We start from the raw sequence: 20715 nt of genomic DNA, 5'->3' as shown, positions 1-20715 counted from the left end.
CCAGGCTTTTGTCATTAGTTGTCATCTTCTCCACATAACCCCTCAAAACCCTGCCTGCGTGCCTAAAAAGGCCCCTTTTTAAATTATTAATGGATTATGTTTTGCTTTTAAAAATTAGATTATCGCAGTACTAGTGATTGAACCTAGGGCTTCATATATGCAAGGTAAGCTCCACAATACTAATTAGTTTTATTTTTAGCCTTAATTTTTTTGAAATTATACTTCTTTATATATGTATTTATATTTTATGTATATATATAATTACACGTACTAATAAATGTACAGTAAAGCTCATGCTACGGTGGGCACCTGGAGGTCAGAGGACACCCCCCCATGCAGGCCCCAGGGATAACACTCAGGTTGTCAGTTTAAATGACACTTACCTTTATGCAATGAGCTAGCTCACCATCTCTATAGTGATGTTTTGGTTTTTCCAAGACAGAGTGACTCCATGTAGCCTTGGCTAGCCTGAAACTCACTCTGTAGGCCAGGCTAACCCTGAACTCAGAGGTCCGCCTGTCTCTGCCACCCGAGTGCTGGGATTAAAGGCATGCACCACCACCGCCCGGCTCTTTAGTGGGTTTTTAATCTTAAAAGACATGGCACGCAGCCTGAGAGCCATTTTTTATTTATTGTCGGACCTGGATGACCCTTCTAGCATATTCTTGCAAAGATTAAACCCATACCACTTACCTCTGAGGATTTTAGTCTGGAAGATGTTGGAATTTTGGAATACTGATTTTTTAAAATAACACATTTTCACTTTAAGACAAGAGCTCTCAATTTTTGTACCAGTTCAGCTTATTAGAACTCGGATGTCTTTTTTTTTTTCCCAATTAGCTATAACCGTGCCTCCTTGGCTACGGTACTGCGACTGTGCAAAGCTTAGAGGACAGATTTCTAATAATTTATATGAGCCAATATTGAGTTCGAATAATTCACAAACAACGTTTCAACCTCAGTGCTATTTTGGAAACAATTGCACCTTTTTGTTGATTTACCTATAAATACAGTATGGATAAAGTAAAAAAAAGACATACAGAGTTCAACTCAATTTACTTTTGAAATTCAAATCAATTTTGAAATTTTATCCTGAAAAAATCAACTGCAGTTCTCACTTGTTATTCAGGTGACTCTTCTTTTGATACAAAAACTCCCTGTAGCCCTGGCTGTCCTAGAGCTCACTATGTAGACCAGGCTGGCCTCAAATCAGAGAAAGATCCACCTGCCTCTGCCTCCCAAATGCTGGGATTAAAAGGATAATTCTAAGTACATCGTTCATTTGAGGTTTCCCACGTTCCCGACCACCTTGAAGTAATCTGTAAATTAAACATTGGAGTGTCCACGGACTTTTCACCAATTCAAATGATGAAATAAGAATTCTTCATGCATCTTGAGGATTCCAATGGCATCTAATTGTTGCTAGATCGGGAAAGACAGGGCCATGTGTCCCAAAGCAGCAATGAGTACTTATTTCCTTCCGTGTCGTAGTCTAATAACCATAGGATTGGCAGATACTCGTTTTTCATTTGTTGTTGTTAATCTGTTTTGTTTTGGGGTCTCATAATCCAAGCTGGCCTCAGACTGGCTACATATCCAAGGCTGGCCTTGCGTGCCCAATCTTTCGGCGTCTACCTTCCAAATGATGGAGTTACAGCCATGCATAACTGTATCTGCTGTGGCCATTTATTCTTTGGGTCCCATTTTTCATTTAATAAAGATCAAGCATCAGATGTATCCAGATAATGTTTTTGAGCTTGGAAACTAATTGCACATGAAAAGCCTAGACCCAATACTTTGAAGAAGAATCACTTTTAATCTCTATCAGCGACTGTACGTCTTTCAGATAACGGCTCTAATGGGTTGAACCCTTTTCTAAGTTAGCAACCAGGCTAACCAGGGGGTTCAGATAGGGGGTATGTCTGCTTCCTCTGCTGACCCTTATAACGCCGCACCGTGATGTTTGAGGAGTTGAAGCTTTTCCTGCCTATGCTCAGGGTTTTTTTCTTAATTAGTTAGTGTCCTATTCTTGTTTGGTTGATTGGTGTGTTTGCTTGTTTATTTCTTTGCTGGAAACAGGGTCTTCCAGTGTAGCCCAGGCTGGTTTTTCTACCCCAACGCTTAAGTATTGGAATGTCAGGCATGTGCCACTGTGCCAGCTGTTAGGGTTGTTTCCTGAAGGTTACAGTCAAAGGAAAAAACAATTCTTCAAAGGGAAATTAATTTTTGTTTGTGCGTATGTGCACCTGTGTGTGCACCCATGTGTGCGCACATGCATACATGTGTGTGTCTGTGTGGTGTGTGTGTATACACACGTATGCATGTGTGTGTCTGTGGTGTGTACGCATGCATACACGTCTGTGGTGTGGTGTGTGTGTGTACACACATGCATGTGTATGTGCCCTCAAGTGCACATATATGTCTACACATCTGTGACGTGGATTTGAAGGACAGGACTGGTTCCCAGGGTTGGCTTGCTCCTACCTTGTTGAGGCAGGCTTACTCTTGTTAGCTAGCTGGTCCATCTTGCTCTAGAATGCTGGGATTGCAGATGTCTACAATGCATCCAGCTCCTTTTCTTTGCAATGTTATTTTAAATGCTGACTATAGGGATCACACTCAAGATGTCACACCTTCAAGGCAATCATTTTATTCACTGAGCCATTTCACTTAGCCTCTTTTTTTTTTAAAGTGATAGACACCTTATTTATTTTGTTTTTTGGAACACACAGGTTTTCTCTGTGTAGCTTTGGCTATCCTGGGACTCAGAGGTCACCTGCGTCACCTGCCTTTGCCTCGCGAGTGCCGAGACTAAAAGTGTGCACCACCATGCTCAGCTATGAATACCCAGTTTATAAGTTAAAGGGAACTTAGGACAAAATGATAGAAATATGAGAAGAGACAGTGAAGGTAGTTTTAACTTTCCCTTTTCTAATTATGTTTCTTCATTGTGCATGTGTGCATGTCTGTGGGCAACTACGCCATGGTGTACATACTAAGATACTATGAGTTTAGTGTTGTCCTTGGGGATAAGCACCTCACCGCACGGAGCCCCCTTCACAAGGCATCTAAAGGTGATAGACTCTAAGAATATTTCCCCATTACCTAAGCTTTCATAGAAAACTGTCTTGTGTAATCCCCAGAATTGTCTATTGTTTATCAGATAGCGAGTTATATTATGCAAGTTTATTGACAGGGCATGCATTTCTTTATAGTAACCTCTCTAATTAATCTAGTTGATAACACCAGAGCAATAAACATCTTCAGTGTGTAAACCATGCAGTTCTGGGCAGAGTGCGCTCTCACTGGAGCTGCGAGATAGAAGAAGAAACCAAGTTCGCTTACCCTGGAGGACCAGGTTTCCCGGCACGAAATAGCCATGCGGTTGAATGTCTGGTAATCAATATTGACGAAAGTTCCATCGGAGGGCTCCATAAGAAAGGCCTCTGCCTAGGTAGAGGTATCCATGGGTGTGGGAGTGGCCCCCCCATCCTTTCTAGCTGCAGGTTATTAACTCAGCTGTTTGCAGGTTGTTTCTTGAGCTGTAAAACATGCTGTTAACCTCTTTCCAGAGATCCTACTGAGGATTAAATGACTTAACGCAAATCAAGTTCCTGGTAGATAGTATGTATTCAAGCAACGTCAATGTTATCCAAGCCTGAAAGGCCCCGGTGCGTTTGATCTGCTCAAAGAATGCTTAATGTTGGCTCAAGGCACTGGATACGGTTGATTCTCTTCTGCTATAGCAGAGGGCTCCTGGTTTGGAAACTGCATGCGTGTAAAGTCAAAATCCCATCCATACATGACATTTGTTTGTGTGCACGCTTTAGCAGAATTCTGAGACACTGTGCGTGGGTGACTAGCCTGTTCCTCTTGGGTCTGATGTAAGCTAAGCTAGTCACCTCTGACAGGGAAGTGGCGGAGGGAGAGTTTTTTACTTAGGAGCAGTGTGGCTATATGCCTACCTATCCAGCAGTCGGGGGGAGGGGGGAACTAAACCCTGCTTGGAAGTGGGGGAGAAAAAGAAAAGAGCCTCCGGAGCACAATAGGATTCATTTATTGTTAGGAGCCGTTTAGCCTTTCTTTTATTAGTATGCCAAACAAGTCTTATTTATGCCAAATAATTAAGTCTATTATTAATGGAAAGGTATGAGGGTGGGGAGAGAATGAGTTCCGGAAACTTTTTTAGAACTGAGAAGCTCACTAATTACCTTACAATATGGCAAGTGGATTCAATAATAGACGTCCCGTAAAGAGGGTCACATCTCAGCAAACTTGAGTCTTTTATTTTTATTTTTTTTTGTCTGTAACCCTGACCTAGGTTAAAATCGGGGACATACAAACAAAGAAAATTTTTAGTCTCTGAAGTAGCCAGAGGGGCTTTATTGAGTGGCGTCTGTCTCTTGTCTCCCGCTGAAGGCTTCCTGGTTGTTGGCTAGGACCTCCATTAGCTGTCCAGCATCTCTGTGTTCCCGTACTCCACGTATTTATTCGCTCTGTTTTTGTGGTTTGTTCATACCGTTCGCAATATTCCATTGCACGTAGAAAAACTTCAAACGCCCCAGCTAGGCAACACACCGGCCGTGTCTTCCAGCCCTTTGTTCTCCCAGACCAACGCTCTTGGGCCAACTGAAATGGAGCATCAGAGCTGTTCCACCTCCTAGACTCTAGGCCAGGCCAGCGTTGCCAACATAGTCTTTTCCCCAAGTTCACACATCGGTGTCCCCAACCTTCCTCATCGCCTTTTGTCCCGCAACCCAAGCACCGTTTTGAACCTAGCTGTCTCTGGAACTCATTTATGATGACATGAAAATGATCGAGATGGATTTAAAATGAATAGGGATCCTCAAACCTTTTGATATCAGGGCACTTGGCATTGGCATTCTTGAAAACACCCATTCGGTGGGTCTAGGGATGGAAATCATGTCTCCCACGTCCCATGTACTTGCTGGACAACCAAACTCCACCACACAGCTGTGTTATGACTATCGAAATTAATGTATTAAGAGCTAAAACCAGAGAATCCCCAAAGCAAACCTTCCATTTGTCACATTGTGGTGATGTCATTACGTCCATAGCCTACAGGTACTCCCGAGAGGCAGAGGGTCAGGTGAGTTGAGGGCAAATGACATCTTGGTATAATTAAGAAAACAGTTTTAACCTCTTGTGCTCGTTGACCAGATTTAGAAAGCTGCTGTCTTAATATTACCTGTAACTCTTGACAGCTACTTTTTCCTGTGGGCTGAAGTCTGAGAAAGTTTGATAGAAACTGAATACAAGCCCCCAATAGAAATTTCTTTCCAGTTTAGGTTTTCTTTTTTTGTAGAGCTGGGATGTCCTGCACCGACCTTTATACCCAGTTTCCATTTACTGTTTTAAGATGGCTTTGCACTAGGCGGTGGTGGTGCTCGCCTTTAATCCCAGCACTAGGGAGGCAGAGACAGGCAGATAGATCCCTGTGACTTGGAGGCCAGCCTGGTCTACAGAGGGAGTTCCAGGACAGGCTCCAAAGCTACAGAAAAACCTTGCCTGGAAAAACCAAAGAAAAAGACTCTAATAGTGGTCGTTATTTGTTGAGCCCAAGTTTTGTCTCAAGTGTTCTTTGCACATTGGCTCAACCAGCCCTCACAACAACGTGGTGGTGGGGGGGGGCAATGAATCAGTATTGCTTAGAACTTTCCAGAAGTGCGAATAAACAAAGGCTCAGTTGGTTGACCTGTGCTGTCTGCCCAGCTTCACCCGATTCTCTTAGCTCCCCGAGGAGCCTGGGTTTGTATCCACTATTTGATCCCACAGTAGTGACCCTCAGCAAGTGACCTCCATCTGCATTCCTGTGCCTCACAAGTAAGTGTAAGAACACAACGGCGTGTTAGACGATGCTCACATTGATCACATCTAGGTCTGTTGAGGCTTCCTACAGAAACTTACTCAAACTGTGGTGTAGCGTCCACCAACACTGTGGGCTGAGAGTTCCACTGAGTCACCCTGAGGTCTCAAGATGGCCTGTAGATGTATTAGGCTCTGAAAACACAGATTTTTGTTTGTTTGTTTTTCAACACAAGGTAACCTTGACTGCCATGGAACTCTGTAGAGCTGATCTTCCTGCCTCTGCCTCCTGAGTGCTGGGACTAAAAGCATGTGCCACCACCACCGACTAGACTAAGAAGCATAAAGTTTTTTGTTTTAAATATTTATTTATTTATTATATATACAATATTCTGTCTGTGTGCATGTCTGCAGGCCAGAAGAGGGCACCAGATCTCATTCCAGATGGTTGTGAGCCACCATGTGGTTGCCGGGAATTGAACTCAGGACCTTTGGAAGAGCAGGCAATGCTCTTAACCACTGAGCCATCTCTCCAGCCCCGCATAAAGTTTGTTTTATTGTTTTTATTGATCTATATATTTTTCTCCGCTCCCCTCCCATCTTCTTCCCCCTCCCCTACTACTATTTCCCATGGTCCCCTATGATCCCAATTTATTCAGGAGAGCTTGTCTTTTTCTACCTCCCATGTAGATTCAATCCATGTATGTCTCTCTTAGGGTCCTCTTTGTTGTTTAAGTTCTCTGGGATTGTGAATTGTTGGCTGGTTTTTCTTTGCTTTGTGCCTAAAAGCCACTTATGCATAAGTACATACGCTATTTGTCTTTCTGGATCTGGGTTACTTCACTCAAAATGATGTTTTCTAGATTCATCCATTTGCCCGCAAATTTCAAGACGTCATTTTTTTCTGTTGTGTAGTACTCCATTGTATAAATTTACCACATTTTCATTATCCATTCTTCAGTTGAGGGACATTTAGATTGTTTCCAGGTTCTTGGTAGAATCATAAAGTTTTAAGAGAAAATAAAGTCGAGCAGCACTTTTCCTGCCAAGAAATATATAGTACTTGTAATAACAGAACGAAAAAAAATACACTCTTAAAATAACTTTGTTCATGACATCATAATTACAAACATATTCTTCATGGCCTCCTCATTTGTAAAGACAGGATATATTTTCTGTAGTCATCTTTGAGGTCGGCCTGCAGTGTGCTTTATTAAAAGCAGGCAAACACCGAAAGTCCCCGTGCAACATTGTGGTGTGTGAGAGAGTCTAATTTGTGCTCAGGAGCAAAGGTCATGTGGAAGAGCTCATCAATGCACTCACTCCAGGATGAGATCAATCTCCATACTTCACCATATTGATCCGAGGGCTCCTTGGTACTCCCCTCCTTGAACTGCTTGGATGGCGTGTGAATGGAGACGGATAGCTCTTCGCCTGAGGATTCTATCAGGAAGGATGCTCTCCCCCTCATTTAGGCAGCCCGTCTGTCTCCTAGCATTAGGATCTTCTCCTTGTTCAGGAAGAACTTGGGTTGAGCAGAAAATAGGTTGCCTTTCTACTGTGGACAGATTTCTTATTTCTGAAAAATGTCTATGAAATGCCACTTCCAGTGTCAAAATATGCAAGGCAACCGTAGTCCTTTGTCATCAGAACTTTGAGAAAAGAGTACTGAGTACTCATTTAGGGAAGCTGTGGGGCTGGGGAAATGACAGGAAGGATTATACTAAACCCAGATCAATGTTTTAGATGCCAAGTTCTGGAAAGGCAAAGGGTCCCACCGAGGAGGACGCGGTTTGTTCTTTAGCCAGACTCTGCCTAAGTTCCTCTGAGCCACTGGAATGATATGAAGATGTCTGTGGTCCTTGATCTGAGTAGCCAGGTTTGGGCTGCTGCTGAAAAATGTACCAACAGGCCAGGCCCAACTGGTGTAGAAAAAATGCTGTCTTGGTGCAGCTGGCCTTGGGCTGGGAGCATGGTTACTCTCTCCTGTGATGGAGCCATGATTATTACTGGATATCATGTAGGAAAAGGTCTTGAATCATCATAAAGACTTTAAGATACTTTTTGGCCAGGAAGAGTAACAATCGACCATAATAGCAAGTACTGCGTGCTGGATCTGGAGACCCTTTGCTTTCTAAATTGTATGTGGTGGCCCCATTACAAAGATGATCTCTCACAGATCTCTCTTGATTCTGATCGTGTGATAGGTGTTTGTTACTCCAGTGTTCAAAACCCTACCTAGTCCACAAGGCTGTTTCACCCTTTTGTACAAGAGAGAATTTATGAGCAGCTGTATGAAAATTTGGGATGAGGCAAGGGAGGTGCATTTTGCCCACAGTAGACAAGTACCCTAGCACTGAGGGACATTTCCAGCCCTTGGCGTGTGAAAACAGGACTGCATGACAATGGCTGTGTCATGGTTGTCTTCCCCATAGGTGTATGTCTATCTGTCCAGTGTAAAAGCCCTTGGCTAGTTAGTTATTCGGCTTCATAACTTGACTGAATTACCTTCTTGTGTATCATAAATCAGCTAGCACTTTCCGGCTAAGCAGCCTGCCAGCTCCTTCTTGAGATTCACTGAAGAGCATAGCACGGATGAACAGGCATGTGCCCGAGAAGCCCCTGGGGACCACACAGCTCTGTCCCTGAAGAATACTAGCCCTCCAGTAACTGCGTATGGACATAGAAATAAAACAATTTTTTTCCTATTAACAGCATACCTGCTTTCGTGGAGCCATACGTCAGGCAGATTTCCACTGTACAAAACCCAGAGGGAAGGCTACCGTTCTCTCCATCCTCTTTTTGTGAGATGAAGCGAGGACTCAATTCCTCACCATCCCTATAAGAAAGCCATTCTTTATTACAATCAGTATTTCTCTCCTTTTAGCATGGGAATAAGTGGGAGGCCTTGTGCTCTATTCAGCTACCCATGTTGCGTGTGTCCTGTGACCAGTGTATTTGCTATTTGTAAATTATTAGATCTTGCTGGGTTCTCTTTCTCACTGCATTCAATGGCAAACACAGTAATTGTAGATTTTATTCTATCATTTTTCTATCTATCTATCTATCTATCTATCTATCTATCTATCTATCTATCTAATCTATCTTTGTTTTCTTGAGACAAGATTTCTCCCTGTCTCTCCTGGAACTTACTCTGCATACCAGGCTGGCCTGTAACTCAAAGAGATCCACCTGCCTCTGCATTCCGAGTGTTGGGGACTTAAGGCGTGTGCCACCACCACAGTTTTAGACTTTTACTAAAGAGTGAGTAAAGAATGCCTGGACAATGAAAGGAACTGGCTTGGGTTGAGCTACAAGATCCTTCTTTGCCTCGTGGGGACATGTCCAAGTTGGCACACCTCTGTCTCATGGATGGGTTTGTACTGGACGAGTGTTTGGGAAGGGAGCAGACAGCATATAGATTGCAGATTCTTTTTAAAATTATTTGTTAAATTCTTTTTACATGTTTATTGACTTGTTTGGGGAGGGGTCATGTGCCTTCCACAGCTCTTGTGTGGAGGTCAGAGGACAGCACGAAGGAACTGGCTCTCTTCTTCCCCTGTGTGAGTTTGGGGGTTGAACTGAGGTTATCATCTGGATTAGCAGTGAGTACTTTTACTCCTTTACCCATTTCCTGGTTCAGTTTCTTTTTCCCAGTGGTTCTCAATCTTCCTAATGCTGTGACTCTTAATTACAGTTCCACATGCTGTAGTGACCCCCAATCTTTAAATTATACTGTTTATGAATCATAATGTAAATATCTGATATATAAGATGTCCGATATGCAACCCCTGGGGGCTGCAGCCCACGGGATGAGAACCACTCTCTTAAGATGTAATTGAAACAATATGAAAATAGAGATTATGGTAAATGTGCTCTTAGGCATACTTTCTTCACACACAAGTACAGAAGATCTAGGCATGGCTCTAAAATTGCTTCCTTGAATGTACAGGATTTGGCTTTTACTGGCAAAGTAAGAAACTGATTGAGACTTGTGTTTGAATTCATGATAACAGTGACCCCACTTTAGGTCCAGGGGCTTTAGTGGAGGTTCAGGGTCTATACGCCACTACGCCGAGTATGTGCAGCTAAAAGGACACTAGCTTTGGCTGTAGCCACTAGAAGTCCACTCATATATAGGTCTTCTGCAGTTGAGAGGTCTGGTCCTTACAGTGAAGACAACCTAGGGGACTGTCTTAATCACTGTTCCATTGCTCTGAAGAGACGCCATGGCCAAGGGGTCTTAAAAAAGAGAGCATTTAACTGGGGTCTGGCTTACAGCCTCAGGTTTAGTCCGTTATCGTCCTAGGAGGGAACACAGGATCATGCATGGCACTGGAGCAGTAGCTGAGTGTGAGATCCTGAGCAGAAAGGAAAAGGGAAAGGAGAAGAAAGGGCAGAGAGCAAGAATGAGCATACACCTGGGCCTGGCATGGACTTTTAAAAACTTCACACACCACCCCCAGTAATACTTTCTCCAACAAGGTCACACCTACTAACCATTCTAATCCTTCCAAGTAGCTTCCGGCACTTGGTAAACATCTGATAGGAGCTTATAGGGGTCTTTCTTACTCAAGGTACCACAGGGACCAAGAAGCTAGGAGCCTCGCTGAAGCCATGGGACAGGGCTAAAGGTGGTTTCACATGGTAGACCATCAAGGCCCACGAGGGCCGGGTGCTTCTTATGGGTTGCTGGTGGAGCACAGCCCTTTCCTGTGCTGGTCTCGTAAGCTACTAGTAAAAACACACCAGGGTCAAATTAAGTTCTTACTTGTCTAAGAATCAAGACTAGAATCAAGTAACTCTTTGTTACTTAATCACATAGTGAAGTTTGGGATGTTCAGCAACAGACGGCATGACCCTTTATCTCTGGCAGATTCTGTCATTCCAAGGAAAACTCCCTTCTTCCTTCAGAGCATAAAGCCAGACCCCCCACCCCCACCCCGTGGGATTAAGCAGACACCAGCCCTCCACCCTCAGCTGCCTTCATGGTCTTCCCCAGGCCAGAGAGCTTGCAAAGTTCTGTTATTTGGTGTCTGTTTTAGCAGCTTTCCAAAGGTCTTTATTTTCCACGTCATAAACGTCTTTTCATTTGAAATGGAGAAATTCTATCACTGTGAACATATTTCCCTCTAAGAGGTAACTTGGGATGATGTCAGCCTTCTATTACTGACAAAATGCTTGATGTAATGCGCTTATTAAGAAGAACCATTTATTTTGACTCACGTGTCAGAGGTTAGAATTGTGGCCAAGCCTATTGACTTTTGGACCTTTGGTAAGGTGATGGTACATAGAACTATTGGAGTCTGTTCATCCACGATGATGGGGCCGCATCTGAACAGCCCATTCAAGGGATATTGGCATCCCTCCATTAGGTCCCGTCCCGCAAAGGTCCTGTCATTAATCAGTGTCACCATCAGCTGTGAACCAGACCTTTATCCCAGGAATCTCTGGGGAACAAGTAAGACCCAAACTATAGCCGTTTATAAGTTTTAAGACTAAAAACAAGGTTGTTCATTTCTCTATGACTAGTGTAGTTAAATTGCCCTCCAGTGGGATTCCTGGACTCCTCTGCCCTTTCTTATACCTATAGTCAATGTATTGAAATTATAGCCCACCCATCCTGAATTTCTTCTTCTGCAAAATGAAGTCATTGAACCAAAGGTAGTTACCAGGACATTTCTGCCTTGAGCAAGTAAATACTAGTTAAGTATAACTAGTATAAACTATAAGTGCAGGACTAGGACCAGGGTATGACCTAGCACAGATTTTGAGACAACATTCAACCTGAGTGGTAAGTGTTGGGGAACGTCATTCATACTGCCAGTGACAGGGCATTTTCATGGGGACTGTTTGGCATTAATGAGTGATATTTAGAGCACTGGAATAAAACTTTCCAGACATGCACTGATTTTTAATGAATAAAAATTGTTTGATTGACCTAGAAATGACCTTTCTGCACCTTGAGATCAGACTTCCAACCTGGAGCTCTCAGCCCATGCCCTCTTTTGTGATGACCCTCATTTCTGGTCAGAGCAAACGGACATTTGACATTGTGGTGACCTGAAAGAGGCATTTAAATAACATGAAGGGACAAGTTCATCCTGTTGTGTACTCCCGGGGAACCCGAAAGAAAAATTCTCCTAGAAATTTTTTGTGCCCGCCCAGAGAATTCCCATCACCGAATCTTCCCTAGGGACTGTGGCTTCATTTCTGTCCTAATTTTAGTTGTTTGGCGAGAGATATTTAGGCCACTGGAGTGGTGGTTTTTTTTCCTCTTCTTTTTGGCTAACTGCCTGATTGAAGCAGCCAGCCAAAAGGGACCAAGGACACATAAACCTCTAAACACTTTTTTTTAAAAAAGACCAAAATGCATTCTAGAAAGGACAATTGTTAGTGACTGTAGAGGGCGCAGAGGATGCTCTGTAGACTATCGCCCAGCTTGTCTCTTCCTCCCCCACCCTGTCATCTCAAGGGCCTCAGTTGCATTTCTCTATTTCACAAAGAATGGAGCAGCCAGAATCTTCTGCCATTCATGCCTTAATCCAAAGATGCTCGGCGATGGCCTTGTCACATCCCTGGTGGCATGCTTGTTAAGATGATGACTGGAAGGAGAACTGCAGATAAAACTTCACTACCTGATTATGAAGATGTCACCAAGTCACAAATCCTTTCTTGACTTTGTAGAAAGCCAACAGCAAATGCACCGTCTTCTTGGAATTTCTGTTGCTGTGATATAACACCATGGCCAATAGCAGCCATTTCTAGGGAAGACTATTTCAAAGCAGACTTGGTGATATCTGGTACTCTGGCACTTACAATGTTTCTGGCCCTCATTCCAAGATGTTCCCTGAGCCATAAATGCAGGCTAGGTGATACTGGTTTGTCTGTTGGGACTTATGTTCCCCACGATCCATTGATCTCTGCATTGTGTTCAGTTTTGTTTTGGAGCAGTGACAATATAAACAGACCTGCTAATATGGAAGAGGGAAAGTTTCACAAGATCCCATACCTAGACAAAGAACTAGAGGCCACTAATGACGCTTGCAGAATTAGCCTCTCCTAGGGGTGAGCCCATGGGTTGGTTATTCAGTACATAGTGCTCAGCCATGAAGCCATGTCCACAAACCACAAACTGGATCATCATCTTTCAGCGTTTAGTCCATTGTGTAGGGAAGCCAGGGCAGGAACTCAAGGCAGCACCCCTGGAGGCAGGAACTGAAGCAGAGGCTATGGAGGTGTGCTCCTACCAGCCTGCTTCTCATGGCTTTCTCAGCCGGGCTTCTTACAGCACCCAAGACTGCCAGCCAGCGGTGGTAGTACCCACCAGTGAACACCACTGTGCCCAAGAAAGAAAAAGCTCTACAAAGCATTTGACATCCGTCTACTGTACCCATCACCTGAACTTCTTTCCTTGTCTTTCGCTTAGCATCGCAATTCCTTTTCTTTCGGTCATTGACTTAGATGGCCCTGTTTCTGTGCTGTGTTTGTCCCTGATTTACATGCCTCTCATTTGAGGGAGACATCGACAGAGCACGGCTAGAGTTCAGCTCTGTTGAGTTCTTTGTCACAAGTCGCAGCCCTAACCATAGCTCCTTGGCCATGGAGTCAGGCTATTTTGTGCTCTGGCCTCGAACTCACAGAGATCCTCCTGCTTCTGACTCCCGAGTGCTGGGATTAAAGTTGTGTGCCACCACGACCCGGCTGTAAATTCTTGACATAAGAACCTGGTCACAGAAGCTGGTGGTGTTAGTGTACTCCTTTAATCCCAGCACTGGGGAGGCAGAGACAGGTAGATCTCTATGAATTCGAGGTCAGCCTGATCTATAGAGCTAGTTCCAGGATAGGCTCCAAAAGCTACAGAGAAACCCTATCATGAAAAACCAAAAGGAAAAAAAAAAAGAAAAAGAAAACCTAATCACTGAGGTTGGGCATGGTGGCCCATGCCTTTAATTCCAGCACATGGGAGGCAGAGGCAGAGCTGGTTTATAAATGAAGTTCCAGGACAACCAGGGCTACACAGATTAACCAACCCTCTTGGTGGCGGTAGTAGTGGTTGTGGTGGCGGCGGTGGTGGTGGTGGTGGTGGCAGCGGCGGTGGCTGTAGACCAAACTGGGTCATGTATTTATGAAGTCTTCAAGGTGCCCAGAATATGCTGCTTAGTTTTATTACTGATTAGGAATGTACTTATAATCTGCCATGATAGTGGCTTTAGGTTAATTTGTTCCTATCTTTTTAAAAATATTTAAGTATATGTATGTTTTGTCTGCATGTATATCTTTATACCAGAAGAGGAATTGGATCTTACACAACTATAGACAGCTGTGAGCTACTGATGGGTACTGGGAATTGAACCCTGGACCTCTGGAAGAGCAGTTGGTATTCTCAACCACTGAGCCATCTCTCCAGCCCCATTAGTCCCTATTTTTTAAAAATTCTTAATATCAGGTCCATTGAACAGTGGTTCTCAACCTGTGGGTTGTGACCACTGTGGGGGATGTGTATCATATATTTACCCTGCGGTCCATAACAGTAGCAGAATTACAGTTATGAAGTAGCATCAAAATTATTTTGTGGCTGGTGGTCACCACAGCCTGAGGAACTTGATTAAAGGGTCACAGCATTAGGAAGAATAAGAACCACTGTCATACGTTCAGGGGCTTGGCAGAAAATGGAGTTTTAAGAGAGTGTGTGTGTCTGTCTGTATATACACACAAGTGAGGGTTTTATTGCATTATTAAATGATTCATTTTTAAAATTTTATGTGCATTGGTGTTTTGCCTGCTAAGGGTGTCATATCCCCTGGAACTGGAATTTCAGGCAGTTTTTAGCTGTCCTGTGGGTACATGGATTTGAACTGTGTCCTCTGGAAGAGCAAAGTGCCCTTAACTGCTGAGCCATGTCTCCAGCCCCTCATGTGTGTCTAGGCATTTTGCGTGGATGTATACCTGTGCAGTACTTGCATGCCTGGTACCCACGGAGGCCAGCAAAGGGAAATGAAAACAACCAAAGGTGGTGCTTCTGATGGAGCTGCAATGACACGGACTAGGAAGGAAGTTTACCGGAAATCCTTCTTACTGTTATTGGACCCACATACAAGGTTCATTCTCATGATCGGAGCCGATTATCGCGATCACCGGCAAGTCTCGTGAGCCGCAGGCTACTGCGGCCATCCTGGCTGTGAGATCAGGCCACACACTGATAACTGTCCAGTGTACACCTGTCCACACACTCCGGTGTGCTGAAGCACCATGGAAGAGGGTCTGGGGAACACGGAAGAAGTTCAAGTCCAGACAAACAATGTGCACAAACCGGATGCTTCTAATATCCACCTCTATGATGGATTTAGTCTCTGAATCCTAGGATCTGGGGAGTTCTTGGTCTTGACCTGAATGGAAGAGGAGTGGATGAAGACATCCCCCACCCCCACCGCTGTGGCTTGTGGGAATGAAAAGGAAAAGGTAGACAGTAGTTAAAGCCCTCTGCCTTCCAGTCCTCTCCTTGGTTTGGAGAGTTCACCTCCCATGGAAAGCTTGTCTGGGGGCCTTTGTCACCCCATTGGAAATGTATAGAAAGGACCAGGATAGCTTAGATCCCAGTATGTTGTTTCCAGATAGGTCCTTGACCAACAGCAATGCAGTTGGAAGCGTGCCACGCTCCTCCATGCACTCTGCACAATGTACTCTGGAGCATTGCATCAGCCGAAGACATTTCCTGGCTCTTGCTTCTCTGGTTCAGTCTTGTTTTTAGTGCTTGTTTAATTATTGTTAACGTGAAATCATTTTTTTTTCTTGGACTTGTTGGCAGTTTACGATACGGGTTTCAGATAGCCATCTGCACTTATTAGAAAGCACTAAGCTATCAAGGTAGCCACGCATCTGCATTGCCTGAAGCAGGTTCTTATTGAAATTTGTCAAGTTGACTTTTGGATGGTTTGGGTTTTGATTTTTCTCACTGTTTTTGGATATATGTATATAAATGTCACCATAGTTGCAAAATGAAATGGCCACCCACTTCCAGAGATTGGTTTGTTTGCTTGCTTTTTGCTTGGAAGAAAAAAAAGTACCTGGGCATTACTTGTAGTGATGCCGCAGAGGTTTTGAATAGTAGCACCTGTGTGTGCACTTGTGCTCACATTTATTTACTTCTTGTGCAGGAATGATGAGTGGGTAAAGGTCAGAGGACAATTGACAGGCCTCGGCTCTCTCCTTCTGCCCCATGCATCCCAGGGATTGAACACAGGTCATCAGGCTTGGCAGAAAGTGCTGCAACCCACTGCGCTATTTCATCAGCCCTGGTTTTTTTTTTTTTTTTAAATATGTTTTCCTTTCCTTTCATTTAAAAACTGTATTTGGATTTAGGAGTTATTCTAACAAAGTAAGTAAGGGGAGTAGAGACTTATTAACATTCTACAAGTCCTACATGGTGGCATATGTCTTTTCTCAGGTGGCAGTGATGGGCAGATCTTTGAGTTCAAGTCCAGCCTGGTCTACACAGTGAGTTCCAGGATAGCTAGGGCTACATAGAGAGCGCTATCCCCCAAACCAAAAGTCAAGGATGGATGGATGGATGGATGGATAGATAGATAGATAGATAGATAGATAAAGTTCTACAAGGTGAGTCCGTCTATGCCCACCTTTCTGTGACCCTGGAGGATCAGTAGAATGACCTTTGGGCATCTGGTTGACAGTCTGCTCCTGTCACTGGTGTGTGAATTCTCTCTCAGAAGCATAGATTTTGTCTTATTCATCCTGTTCCTCACCTCATCCAACACCTGCCTCCATTTTAAACACAGGTCCTGTGCACAAAGTTGATGGTCTGAAACAAGAATTAGGTTTATGCCTACTTAGCCTCTCTCCATTTCAGTAGAATCTCTTCCTTATTTTCTTAAAGCTCAACTGCAATGGTTCACGGTTTATGAAAGGCCTCTGCAACTGAGAAAGAGAAAAGAAAAAGTCCCTCCCCTAACCAAGAAGCTGTTCTCAATTGATAACGGCTTGGAGAGGGCAAATCCGTTTTTCTCCAGTTGATTGACACTGAGTACGTCAGCCATACTCCAAGGCAGTCTCCTGTTCATTAGTAGTAAGCTAAGAGAACTCTGTGTTTTCTGTGTTTTGTTGTTATAGTTACGGTGTGGTATCTTGGCTTTTTTGGTGTGGTGGGTGTGCTTTTATTCATTTATTCATAATTATTTTTAATTAAAGAGAAGGTAAAAGGCACACGAACTTGATTTGGTGGGGAGGTAGGAAGGATGTGGGAGCAGAAAGGATATGGTCAAATCTAAAAACCAAAATAAAGCAAACTCTCTGCGAGAGGGAAAGTGAATTAATATCAGTTCTCACCTGTTCAAAGTTGGGGTGTGTATGTGCCACAAACGCTTGATAACTGGAATGTGGAGTTGAGAAAGAGCAGCACATTTTCCTTCTTCAGGTTGACTGCCAGGCCCTCTCTCGGCACGGGAGTGCGCACACTTCTAATGATGTCCAGGCCCCGGGCATGGGAAGCAGTGCTTCATTGTAGTGTGAGCCCTGTGTCCCTTTGCACCCTCATCTAGAATATCAGCATAGAGTTTCTCTGATGAGTAACACGTTTCTGAGATAAGCCCTTGCTTTGATTGCTGCCGATAACCCAGGCTTACAGGGAGTGCTGCTGCTATCCACAGGTGAGAACATTTTGCTCTACAATGGGACTGATAGCTAAAGCTAAACTGGTCTCCTCCTAGGCTCCCCAGATGCCACCCGAAATATTACAGCATTAATGCTAGCAGAATTTTATTATTAAAAAATAAGTTGGTTTTTCCTTCTGACTCCTTGGTACTCATCTCTTCAAAGCTCATTTTATACACAAAAATTAAATATATGCATGTATATGTGTATATTTCTATACACACAGAGATAAATACATACATATGTACACGTGTGTGTGTGTATTACAAACTGCCAGCACTTGTTATCTGGCAATAGATAAGATGTCGCCTTTTCCTAGCCCCTTTTATTCCTGTGTGTATGAAGGCGGTATTATCCAGAGCAGCATGAAGCTGCACTCTTACTAATTTCAAGAGGTCATAAACTAGCAGAGAGTCAATTATGGAAAATAATGCAACAGAATATTGGTGTAAAACCTCTTCATGGGGTGTTCAAACAAAGGCTCAATTGCTCAGGAGGGCTTTTTGAAATTATCGCCAGTCTGGAAGTCCTTCCCAAGGCCAGCTTCAAGTGCAGACCTGCACGCACATGTGAGAAGGGACGGCCACATGTGGTCGCTGCATCAAACAATTGCCGTTTATCTTACAAGGGCCAGAGGAGACACTAGCTCACCCCATGGGACTGGTATCTGAAATACAGAGGGCGAAAGTGAAGGACCGCAGAGGTGAAAATGGTTTGGGCGTGTGTGCCTTCCTTTAAAAAGCATCGCGTGCTTCTTAGAGGAGGGCAGGAAGATAAGCAATTAGTATTCACTGTGAATGAGGCAGGTTATAGGAGACTCTGAGTTGGATACAGAGAACAAATGATGTCACGGTCAACACTGCATATAAAACAAAAGGAAAATCAAAGTGACACTCAAGGTAGAATTAGACTCTTGTCATCTATTCCATCAATTTCCAAAGAGGTGGGCATGGGATGGGAGAGAGCGGAGCAGATTTGAACATGCACCCTCAACCTTCTAAAGGACTAGGGAAGGTTAAGGTTCTGTGCCACGGTTTCACTGTGCAGTCTGTTATAGTAACCATGTCTCCTATGTTATATGTGCAAAACAGGTCTTTATCAGATGAAAATGAAGGGAGTATGTGACCCAGGAAACATGCGTCTTCATGCCCGCTCACCCTACTCCATCGCCATGACAGTCCCCTTTACCCTTTACTCTTTTTTTGTTTTGTTTTGTTTTTTGAGACAGGGTTTCTCTGTAGCTTTGGAGCCTGTCCTGGATCTAGCTCTTGTAGACCAGGCTGGTCTCGAACTCACAGAGATCCGCCTGCCTCTGCCTCCCGAGTGCTGGGATTAAAGGCCTGCATCACCACCGCCCGGCTTCCCCTTTACCCTTTCTTCATTTAAAAAAATTTATTTTTAGCCGGGCGGTGGTGGCGCCTTTAATCCCAGCACTCGGGAGGCAGAGGCAGGCGGATCTCTGTGAGTTCGAGACCAGCCTGGTCTACAAGAGCTAGTTCCAGGACAGGCACTAAAGCTACAGAGAAACCCTGTCTCGAAACCCCCCCCCCCAAAAAAAATTACTTTTATCATTTTTAATTATGTGTATATATGTCTGTGTGTAGACATGAATGCAGATGTGCAGAGAGGCCGGAGGAGTTAAGATAATCTGACATGGTTTCTCTGAATCCTGGAAGAGTAGTGCGGGATCTCACTGTGGAGCTCTGTCTGGCCTGAAAGTCATACCACGCTGGGCTTGAGCTCACAGATCCACCCCCTCTGCCTCCCAGGGGATTAAAGGCGTGCTCTGTCGTAATAAATTTTCTTGCTGTGTCACTAGATTCTTAAGCCAGAATCCCCATTCTGCCCATGCGTGGACTTTGGAGGTCTGCCTGACCCCACCTCCTGGAAGTTCCGTACAGTGCTATCCTGCAGGGTTATTATTGGAAAGATGATCTCAAAGTACAGTGTTTTTGGCTTCCTAGAAAAGAGTGCTAAATAAATAACCAAAGCCTCATATCACAGTTTTTAAAATGAATGGAGCCAAATTGCTATTGTAGACTGATAAATTTGAGATGAGATACTGATAGCGTATGGGGGTGCAATAAAACCCCAAGGAGCAGCCTGCACTTTGCCCTGAAATCACCCTTCGCATCTGACACAGAGAGAGAACTGCAGTCCCCTCTGGGTGCAATGACATGCCTGTCGCTGGGTCATCAGGACACAGGGCCTCACCTGCAGTCAACCCTCGACAGGATAAAGCACCTAGCTACTGCACCCACCTGCCCTTCTTCTCACCCTGCCACACAGCATTCTGGCACAGCTTCTAAAGAAGAAAGCAAACGCTTACTGCCAACTGCCTCACTGGCTGTTGGGCCAAGCAAATGATTTCCATGAAGGCAGGAGGGGGTCTGCTCACCTTGTTTATCCTTTTATTCCCAAAACCCACACTTGGTCTCACCAAATAATTGACTCAAAAACAGCCACTTGGGCTTGTTGAGTAGTAAAGCGTTTGCCTAGGGTCCTGGGTTTAAATCCTTGAAAACACAGTTGGAATTCTTACCTAGGAGTAAGGAATATCTCTAAAAACTCGATATGGCCACTGTTCGTCTGTCTCCAGAGATCCTTCCGGCTCCCCTGTTCATTTTCTTTCTGTTTGGCAGTAAGCTATGATGTGTAACCTTTACACCTGTGAGCATGGACTATTTGGGATCATTCCTTTCAGGGTTTGCTCAAGACCATCCTGGCTCCGGTCCCTCTGATAACCAAAGTCCAAGAGCTCTTGTAATGCTTGCTAGAACAATCTAATGGCGTGCGATCTCCTGGAAGCCCGTTGATTATACTTAGTTTATACTCTGAAGTATTTGTCTAAATAAAAATTCGTTTTTTCCAGGAGCAGCAGTGTAGATGCCAAGCATGTGTCTGAGTGGTCACTGACAGGACCTCCTTAGTTGTTGGTTTTCTTGCCTGGAGAATTAGATAAAACCAAAAAGGTAGCAAGTAACGCGCTCTTGTTTTCCCATTGCAGGTTGACGACCAAATGAAGCTGCTTCAGAACTGCTGGAGCGAGCTCTTGATCCTTGATCACATTTACCGGCAAGTGGTGCATGGGAAGGAAGGGTCGCTCTTACTGATAACTGGGCAACAAGTGAGTATCCAGACCCAAACAAAGCAGAACAAAAACAAAAAACCTCGTTATTAAGCACATTTGGAGTGGCAGGAGTCTAACTAGGTCAGAAGCAC

The 20715-nt window shown here is 44.1% G+C and overlaps 1 protein-coding gene across 5 annotated transcripts in view; it reads left to right on the top strand.

Annotated features, from left to right (window-relative positions):
- Positions 1 to 20715, top strand: part of Nr5a2 (nuclear receptor subfamily 5 group A member 2) — a 129573-nt gene that overhangs the window by 52260 nt on the left and 56598 nt on the right. For all 5 annotated transcript variants that reach the window (XM_041648436.1, XM_041648438.1, XM_041648437.1 and 2 more), the window contains one exon: positions 20501 to 20620. In XM_041648436.1, the coding sequence (XP_041504370.1) occupies positions 20501 to 20620 (120 nt within the window). The remainder of the gene's footprint in view (positions 1 to 20500; positions 20621 to 20715) is intronic.

This window comes from Microtus oregoni, unplaced genomic scaffold, assembly GCF_018167655.1.
Source record: "Microtus oregoni isolate MIOR12 unplaced genomic scaffold, Mior012 000003F_ref0000135, whole genome shotgun sequence".
Classification (NCBI taxonomy): Eukaryota; Metazoa; Chordata; class Mammalia; order Rodentia; family Cricetidae; genus Microtus; species Microtus oregoni.
The sequence above is the reverse complement of the archived record's forward strand: the minus strand, read 5'-3'. Positions and strand labels throughout refer to the sequence as shown.